General features: G+C 42.0%; 1 protein-coding gene across 6 annotated transcripts in view; it reads right to left on the bottom strand.

The window, feature by feature from the left end:
* LOC121383133 (cGMP-specific 3',5'-cyclic phosphodiesterase-like) overlaps positions 1-10,487 on the bottom strand; it is a 137,703-nt gene that overhangs the window by 22,809 nt on the left and 104,407 nt on the right. For all 6 annotated transcript variants that reach the window (XM_041512944.1, XM_041512941.1, XM_041512945.1 and 3 more), the window contains 5 exons: positions 9,013-9,156; positions 5,615-5,761; positions 4,574-4,681; positions 3,695-3,804; positions 1,900-1,987 (listed from right to left, as the gene is read on the bottom strand). In XM_041512944.1, coding sequence (XP_041368878.1) covers positions 1,900-1,987; positions 3,695-3,804; positions 4,574-4,681; positions 5,615-5,761; positions 9,013-9,156 — 597 coding nt within the window. The remainder of the gene's footprint in view (positions 1-1,899; positions 1,988-3,694; positions 3,805-4,573; positions 4,682-5,614; positions 5,762-9,012; positions 9,157-10,487) is intronic.

The raw sequence follows: 10,487 nt of genomic DNA, 5'->3' as shown, positions 1-10,487 counted from the left end.
GATCAGAGGAAACCCGCTACATTGTTCTAAATGCAGTTAGGGATCTTTTATATGCACTTTTCCACAGACAGGAAAGCACATACCACGGCCTCTGTCCAGTTGTGGTACATTAGTTGGAACGAGAGAAAACCCAATCAGTTCAGTGGATCCACCGAGGTGGTTCGATCCTGCGATACAAGCACCTCAAGCGAGCACTCAACCGACTGAGCTAATCCTATTTACGCAATGGTTTCAGAAATATGACCAGTGTTATGTCATGACATTTACAAGTAACGCGAAAAAACGCCCTTGAATGATATGACATGTTCTCAGAATATCCAGTACGATCTTTCCTGTGACGCAGATGCACATTTTTATGCCATGCTGCCATAATTCGCAGTAGTGGGCCATGGAACAATTACGTAATGCTCTAGAGGTAGGGGTGTTATTGAATGCATTTATAAAACACGGGGAAGGGGAGGATATTTTTGTCAAGAGTTACGTAACGTTTTCAAAACAAGGTTTCTTTTTCATGAAGTAAATGCAGCCAGTCACGGCCAATTTAATTATTGTAGATAGTCTCCTCCAAAGACGGGAGCGGGACGTAGCTTAGTGGCACAGCGCTCGCTTGATGCGCGGCCGGCCTGGGATCGATCCCTGTCGGTGGACTCATTGGGCTATTTCTTGTTCCAGCCCGTATGCCACGACTGGTATATCAAAGGCCGTGTGGTATGTGTTATGCTGTCTGTGGGATGGTGCATATAAACGACCCCTTGCTGCTAATCGAAAAGAGTAGCCCATGAAGTGGCAACAGCGGGTTTCCTCTCTCAATATCTGTGTGGTCCTTAACCATATGTCCGACGCCATGTAACCATAAATAAAATGTGTTGAGTGCGTCGTTAAACAAAAGATTTCCTTCCTTTCTCTAAAGACTATAAAAGTCAATGCAACGGGTTTCCTCTCTCAGTATCTTAACCATATGTCCGACGCCATATAACCGTAAATAAAATGTGTTGGGTGAATCGTTAAATAAAACATTTTCTTCCTCTAAAGACTATAAAAGTCAGTGTTCATTTTGTTTAATGACACCACTAGAGCAAATTGATTTATTACTGTTCGGCTATTGGATGTCAAACATTTGGTAATTATGACATATAGTCATTGAGGGGAAACCTGCTACATTTTACCATTAGTAGCAAGGGATCTTTCATTTGCACCATCCCACAAATAGGGTAGTAAACACCACGGCCTTTGATATACCAGTTGTGGTGCATTGGCTGAAACAAGAAAGAGCCCAATGGACCCACCGACGAGGATCGATCCTAGACCGACTACGCATCAAGTGAGCATTTTACCACTAAGCTAGTTCCCGCTCTTTAAATACTATATGTCTGAATGATCATATATTTAACATCCAACAACCACAGATTAAACTGATCAATGTACTCTTGTCATGTTGTTTAAGCAAAACAAACTTCAAACTGAAAAAAGCCTACCGGCCTCGGTGGCGTCGTGGTTAGGCCATCGGACATAAGTCTAGTAGGTACAGGGTTCGCAGCCCGGTACCGGCTCCTACCCATAGCGAGTTTCAACGACTCAATTGGTAGGCGTAAGACCACTACACCCTCTTCTTTCTCACTAACAACTAATCCACTGTCCTGGACAGACAGCCCAGATAGCTGAGGTGTGTGCCCAGGACAGCGTGCTTGAACAACGAAAATAAGTTGAAATGAAATGGAAAAAGCCAGATGTTGTATTATCTAATTGTTGTCCGTAAAATCCAAACAAGACAATACACCAAACGCATAACTTTAATATAAGAACAATAATTCAGAAACCATTTCAAAAAAACAGGTGACCAAGAAAACCGTGAAGATGGTTGCTATAAACAGAAACGTAAACCACTAACGATGGTCTCACCTCACTGTTTAAAATCATGATGCAGTGATCAAAGTGGTGATGTTCCAACACGGATGTACTGTATAACATCGCCAATGGGGAGGCAACTCTAAAAATAAAAATAAACATTTTATGTAAATATTTGAATCAAAGAATTGAGACTTAATTTTGAAGTCAAAGTATTTATGTAATTATAAAGCAAATATCCTACGTCATTAATTAGTTATTATATTTATCCTGCTGATCATAAAACTTAAGGGGAAATTGAGAATAACTAGTTAATGACGTCGGATATCTGCTTTATCCTTTCAAGGTAAGAATGGGAAATTTATCATTCGGCCTGAAAATTATAATTATCAACTATAAAACAATAATGACCGTATATAGTCTAAACTAACTCGGGGTGGGGTGGTGGTGGGGTGGTGGTGGTGGGTTTTGCTAAACTGGAATGAAAATGAATCAGGATACAACACAATGAAGACCCCTCCAGCTACACACAATTCGAACATGTAGAGTCGTTGCAAACTAAATCGTACACTTTGTCTCATTTTCTTAATGGGAAATGCCTCTTCTGCACACCTCACGCCCAGGTATGTCAATTCATATTTCAAATCAAATCATTACACAGGACAGATTCCAAGGGTACAACTATGTTTCAACATAGAAGAAAGAAGTGAAAGAACAGCCAAACCATTAAAGGCGTTGTAGCAATATTTATCCTGCAACCACCGATTCTACTGACAGGATATGATGACGGATAAAGCAAAGTCATATCTGTATGGTAGCAGGATATGACTTTAAACTCGTGCGACGTCACACGCATATAGATACATTATAAAATCGATCATCTGACCTCTAGGTCATCGTACAATGTGGCTGAAAAACAAAAATAGTAGCTTTTCTCTTATTTTTTTTTATGATCCGCAGGATAAAGATAACAACTAGTTAATGACGTCGGATATCGGCTTTATCAACTAGTTAATGACGTCGGATATCGGCTTTATCCTGTTAAGGCCGCATGAGACATTTCCCATTCTTACCTTCACAGGATAAAGCAGATATCCGACGTCATGAACTAGTTATTATCAATTTCCCCTTAATGTTTATGGTCTGCAGGATAAAGATAATAACTAGTTAATGACGTCGGATATCGGCTTTATCCTATTCAGGCCGAATGAGAAATTTTCCATTCTTACCTTGACAGGATAAAGCAGAAATCCGACGTCATTAACTAGTTATTACAGTGTTTGACAAATGTTTGAGAAAGTCACTAGCCCCCAAAGAGAAGTTTTGGCTAGTGCGCTACGTATTACAGTAATACAGTTGATAATTTCCACTAGCCCAGACCAAAAATTCACTAGCCAGAACCGGTGTAACAGCGCAAAATATACCCCCGTCAAACTATACCCGGGGTTAAAGTAGGCTAGCCTGTTTTATACCCCTAACCCTAAACCTAACCCTCATTTTTTTTATTAACCTGTATACAATTTAAAAAATAAATAAATAATAATAAACGCTTTAAAAGAAAAACAACTATTGCTTTCATAAAAGAGAGGTATATTCTAGGCTAGCCTGTTTTATACCCCAGGGTATATTCTGGACTAGTTCAGTGTATACCCCGGGTATAGTTTGGCGGGGGGTATATTTTGGTCTATTACACCGGGGCAAGTGGATTTGTCGAACTCAGGTTTGTTATTATCTATTTATGTATCAGTTGGCAGGAATTACAGCAAACTCTATAGTTGTTATATCATAGCCCAGTCGGCATCCTCTCTGAACCTGGTCTCTCTCACACTACGCATTATGGGATACTCACGTCACTTGAAACGCGTTGTTTGTACCCCGATGATCCAGGTCGTGACACAGACAGGCTACCATCAGTGCAAACATGTCCAGAATGTCGAATCGCGGACTCATCTCTCCAGTCTTAAAACAAATAAATAACAATATATACATACAACATACCACAGAATTCAATGTCTCGTCTACTATAAAAATATTTCATTGCACTGTGATGAACATTCAGGCACGGCGGAGCGGAGGGGGGCTTGGAGGTGGAAGAAGCCCCAATAATTCTGAATCAAAAATATTATTGGTGGTAAATCTTAAACCAGAGATGAAGTTCACTTGTAGAATGCAGGAAATTGCATTTCAGAACATCTAGTTTTCAACATTTTACACGGGAACATGAGCCCCCCCCCCCCCCCCCTCCAGTACCCCGTAGAAACTTTGCTTTACGTCCTCAATCTTAGTCAGCCCCCCCCCCCCCCCCCCAATGTATACCTGCTTCCGCCGTGCCCAAGTCATTCATAGGTGCAACTATAAACCTAAGACTTATAATTTGTGAGAAACTGATCTAGGCGAGACACTACGTTAACCTTTAACGCAAACGTTGACGCCTTCGCCATTGCCGCCGCCGTATCTCGTCTTTTTATTTCGTAAAGGCGAGACAATAACAATATATACAGTCAAACCTGTCTTAAGCGGTCACACAAGGGGAAAGTAGCGAAAAGTGACCGCTTAAGACAGGTGGCCGCTGATTACAGGTGGCCGCTAGCACAGGTTTGACTGTACTTATAACAATAAACTGATGATAACGAGGTGTTGCCTGTCATGTTTATTATCACTCCACCTTGTCCAGAGATATACGTGTAAGTCTACGAATTTACTTGACAAATACTAAAATACGACTTACGTAGAGCATAGTGAACATGGTTTGACACACGTTGAAGGCGTGCCTCCAGTTGTGATACGTCACAGGTCTGTAGTTCTTCTTAACGCTGCACGCCCACCGGCAAACAACCTACAGTTGAAATAGTTTTGTTTACAAAAGCCAAACAACATACACACACAAAGGGGAAAAAAGAAGAAATCAACAAGATCAAAAAAGTAAAACAAAGACACACACTCACACACTCACATATACACTATCACACGCACGCGCGCATACCAGATTGAGGAGGGGGGGGGGGGGGGGCACACTTTTATATTTACACACTTTTACATTATTATAAAGTATATATAAAGCAAAATATCTGAAAAGTGTGTGTGTGTGGGGGGGGGGGGGGGGGGGAGGGCACATGCCCTTGTCCCCCGCTTCCTACGCCAGTGATTATTCAGCTCGTCTGAAGGAGGTGCAGTCGATCATATTTGTTTAAATGTGTAGAGGGGTCGTAATTAGCTAAATCGATTCCACATTTTAACGTAGGTACATCTTATACATACACATACACACATTATAATACATACATGGGTATACCTATAGGTAGCACTAAACCAATTAATTTCCAGCTGGGTCAGAGTTCGAGGTGCACCGAACTTTTAATAGAGAAGTTAACACCACAAGTCCTGTGCTTGGTTATAAATGTGTATGTGTTGGTTGTAAAAGAATTAGTTTCATCTGGGCTAAACATGTATGCAATTTTATTTGATCTAGTACCACTGTGTCAAATAGCCTTGTGCTTGGAACATGTATGGGGTACCTGTAAAAAAAAAGTACTCAAATTTTGTGCGAAACTAGAATTGTTGTAGAAACATCTGGTTATACCGAAAATTAGCCGTTAAAGGTACCATTTTGTTCAGTTAATACTTTGAAGTTGGAGTTGTAGTTCTGATATTTATGGGTCATAGTTTGCATATAGTGTTTTTAAGCACAAACGTTAACATGGTCGCCTAAGGGATTTTATTTCGTATAGTCCAACCTATACCCCTACAACGCGGACAGACATGGCGTTACCTCGTACGGTACTTTGAACGTGGAGATGATGTTGGCCTCCTGGAACATCCTGATGACGGCTTTCAGCGTGCCGTAGTCGTCCAGGTGCATGTCGTTGAAGTCGAACGAGTACAGGTGCAACTGTTCCGCCGACGGGATCGTGCTCTTCTGCAAGACAACACCACCACTTACACTGTTACGTTTTAGCATTTGTAGAAACACCGTTAATCGTGCGATATATGTGGGGGTTTTTTGTGTGTTTTTTTAAAGAATATTTTAGAAAAACAATACAACAATGCCCTTCCCGCACACACAAACGTACGTTCATCACACACACACACGCACGCACGCACGCACGCACGCAAGCACAAACACACAATGATTTAAAAACAAAAATCTACAATTGTATGCTTGTGTGTGTATCCGTGAGCGAATGAATGCGTAATGGGTTCATGTGTATGTATACATGTATTTGTATTTTAAAAAAAATCATTACATGAAACATATTAGGAGAAGGGTCAATTCTCATTGTCATTAAAGAAGGATGTTGAATTAAAATGGAGCCAATGGGAGTAATTAATATAACATTTTGTGTCTTCAGGTTTACTAAAGTTAAAGAACAAAAGTTCCGTAGAATTAAATGATTCTGCCTACCATAAAGGTTTTTAGCTGCACTACGATGAATATCCACAGGTGCAACTAACAAAGTTTAATTGACCTAAGACTAATAATTAATGAAAAACTTTATCTAAACTCGAAATATTTACGTTAAACCTTACAGCAAAAGCTGACGTCGCCGCCGTCGCAAAAGTAATAGAGTACAATCTCGTTGGGTCGAACTCAGAAAGGTCGATTACACCGCAAAGCTCGAATCAAAAACGAACTTCCGAGTTACATTTACACAATGTTGATCGAATGGTTAGGTCGAACTACCCGGTGGGTCAAACACTTTCTGGAGCACCGACGGGGCCAACGTGATTCAACTGTACCTATATCTCACCTGTTTATTTCGTACAGGTGAGAGAAAAAATGGACCAGCGCCATATACTGGAGGAAGGAGATTAATTGACGCCATAGAAAAATAATTATGAAAAAGCGCCTTCTTAGTATACTTACCATAGTTTGACACCCGATATCCGATGTATTTTTGTTTTGTGCTGGGGTGTCGTTAAACATCTATTCTATTCTTAGTATACAATCTGTGTTTGCCTGAACTTGACCTTGAACTCTTTATACATTCCCCTGTACCACAATGGTTTTAGGCATGTCTATCGCAGGTCTAGTCTTTGGCATGGCCAGGGATCTGACACGGGACAGAAATGTTTGCCTGAAGAAGACCCTGAATTTATTTATTTTATACTCTGTCCTAATTTTTGTTTTACTGAATCTCCTGTTCTTTTTAGCCAGGTAAATGGATTGATTGATTGATTGATTGATTACAGATATCCAAGGATAACAATGACCAACACGTGGAACAAAATACTGTGAACGCGGTTTCCAATAACCTTTACAGTGACTGTCACTCTCTTTTGTGCGATTTATGTGCCAATTCCGACATTCACACTTAGCGATGTCGCGTCTCACAAACAGATATGTAAGTACGTCCACTTAAGTGGACAGATCGCTGTGGAAAGTAAATCAGATATGTGTTCAGTATGTGTCGAACTATTCGGGTCAAAAACACTAAGCGTCCATTGCCCGACGAACGATTTGTTTTGACTTTCTAAAGTGTTTTCGTGCCGTCGCGGTTGGGCCACATAATAGCATGTATCTATGAGACGGGGGGGGGGGGGGGGGGGGGGGGGGGGGGGGGGGGGGGAGAATATACTGCGCAACAAAAGATATCGCATAAAGCGACAAACGTACATATGGCGTTTATATCTCAGGCTCGAGCGCAGAAATTAATGCAGTGAACGGGGTCGAGACGGAAGCGAGTAAGGATTCTAGGGAGATCGAGTCATGCCCCCTTGGAAAATATATTTAAAAAGAAAGAAGAAAATTCGCTATAAACAAGGAGTCGACGCTGACCCCCCCCCCCCCCCCCCCCCCCCCCCCCCCCCCCCCCCCACCCCCCCCCCCCCCCCCCCCCCCCCCCCCCCACCCCCCACACCCCCCCCCCCCCCCCCCCCCCCCGCCCCCCCCCTGTATTTTTAAAAAAAGCCCAAAAATCACGCAAATGAGTTTAATTCTGGGTGGACGTGCCTCACCTTATTTTGGGAGATGCTTTTCAAATTTATTTTATTGACGCGTTCAGTTAGTACCCTGTCAAAACAATGCGTCGAAAGCTAAGTTAAGTAGCTCGAGAACCGCTAGCCCTCCCCTTATTGCTATATTGTAGGGCAGGGCTAGATATGACTGTGTGTAATGCTTCGGCAATTGTCGACTACCAACTGGTAGCCAAAGGCAGGAAGAGAGGAAATGTTTTATTTAACGACGCACTCAACACATTTTATTTACGGTTATATGGAAATGGTAGCCAACTACTGTGTCAAAAATACACACAAATCTGATGACACAGAACTTTAGTTTGATTAGTCTCGAGTCCAGTGATGACATTAAACTTACATGTTGTTAACCAGTACCAACGCTACACGAAGAAACCCGACGCCTCTATGCGAAACGAACCTGCGCTGTACTTTCGTGTGGTGACGTAGAGCAAAGCGTGTGCCCACGTGATACGTTGGTACTGGTTAACAACATGTAAGTTTAATGCCACGAGGCCTCAGATCACAGTTATCTTCCCATTTGGTGGTTCAAAATCCGGACATTTGTCCGCCGCACAAGTAGTCTGCTGTTTGACTGTGATTATTTCATGGCAGACAGCTATGAAGTGACAACTATTTGACTGAAGTTGACAGGGGAGAGCATGTAGTTTGTAAACATTTGCAACTTGTTGACAATGAAGACTTGTTTGTGGTAATTCCGGCCCATGCAAAAGTAGTGCTTTTTGTGTAAAATGGGTATACTCCGGCGATATCTCCACAGATATCGCTTCTTATAATCTTGATTGGTCAAATTTTAATCACAAGACAATGTTTTTTTTTTACATCACTGTGTTTCTTTCAGCGCTAAACCTACCATTAGTGACGTCACGCCACTGCCGTTTTGCTAGTTAACGAGTCTACCGCTGACATTCAACCCACATTACTGACATTGTTTACAACTGTCGCAAATGAAAATAATGGTAATGGATGATAAAAAGAATACTCCCCTCGTGTCTTGTGATATCATAATTTATTAGCACTCGTTGATAAAAGTATAAAATCCTTCGCAAGCCTCGGATTTTCATACTTTTATCAACTCGTGCTGATAAATTATGAGATCACAAGACACTCGGGGAGTATCCTCTATAAAGAAACATATAGCATAATTAATTGTGGTCTGTGGCCATGACTGGACTCGAGAATAATCAAACCTACCAGTAGTTTTTCCGTTTCCTCTTTCTGCGCAGTCGCGTGATAGGAGAGGATCTCGAGCGCTACCGTCTGCTTGGCCATCAGACGGCAAGCATTCTCGTACATCTGACAGTTGTGGATTCCAAGCCCAGTGAATATGGAAAACGCCTGGAACAGATAGAAGCAATTCCTTGTAAACATGCTTATAAACAACAAAAACAAAACAAAACAAAACAAAACACACATACATACATACACACACACAAACACACACGCACGCACACACATACACACACACACACACACACACACACACACACACACACAGACCACACACACACACACGCACGCACAAAAACACACACCCCCACACACACACACACAGATATGAAGGTTTAATACATTAATATTAAACAGATTTATTATAGTATTTTCCAACTGTGGTGTGAGACCTTCACTGGCTTAATAGGGTTACTAAATTAGAGTTATTCCTCCTGATACAAATTTGGGCGCAAACGGCCACTCTCAAAACTGGAAACAAATTTAACTCCTGATACAAATTTGGGCGCAAACGGCCACTCTCAAAACTGGAAACAAATTTACTAGCATTTAGCTAAAAAACTTATTAAATTTAGCAAAAACTTTGTTAAATTGATTTCAATTACAATGCCGCCAACCAAGAGGTTGAGAGGGACGGCGTCTCGCCCTCAGGTTCCGAGGCGAGGATTGGGAAGGAGGACAGCGACTTCGACTCGAAGTTCGCGTTCGAGAGGTGCGCGTGCGAGTGGCATGGCCGTAAGTGCAGCGAGTAAAGATACACAGTCGCAGACGGTGTCTGTTCCTCAGGTGAACGGATCAACACAGATGTGAATAGGGAAGCAACAGGTAACATTTGGAATTACGCTTTGGCGGTTCCTGATAGTGTTTCTGTCAATAATTCCGATAATCTTACGCCGGTTAACCGGGATGTGGGGAAGGACCCAAATGCTATACCGGGGGGTGGTCCGGTGGGCTTCATGCAGTTAGGCGCAGAATCGGTGGGCAACCCCGAGATCTTGTTTTTAGCCGAAGATGACATAGCGGCCCATGTGCCGGGTCAATTAAAACAGAAGATCTGGGCGAATCAGTATATAAATTTGGGGCTTTTGTTGAAAGCAACCATTGAATTGCAAGATTTTTATGGGGGAGGGTCCTTAGTTCTCAATGAAAATGGGGTCCTTGAAACACGACCACGTGTTTTCAAGGACAAAATATCCACTGTTGACAAATGGACTGATGCATTCATAATTTTTATGCACATCTATATACAAAAATTTCCTGCCAAGGCGACTGAATTGACCCAATATATGTCCGTCATCAGAGATGCGTCAGCCAGAAGTCCGGGATATGGATGGATGGAATATGATGAACAGTTTAGATTGCGCCAAGCCATTGCCCAGCAATCTTGGTCAAAACTAAACACCGGTCTTTGGCTGCGATTGCTGTCTGTACCTAGAGCT

Source organism: Gigantopelta aegis, chromosome 10, assembly GCF_016097555.1.
Source record: "Gigantopelta aegis isolate Gae_Host chromosome 10, Gae_host_genome, whole genome shotgun sequence".
NCBI lineage: Eukaryota > Metazoa > Mollusca > Gastropoda > Neomphalida > Peltospiridae > Gigantopelta > Gigantopelta aegis.
Note: the sequence above shows the minus strand (reverse complement) of the source record. Positions and strands in the feature narration are given on the sequence as shown.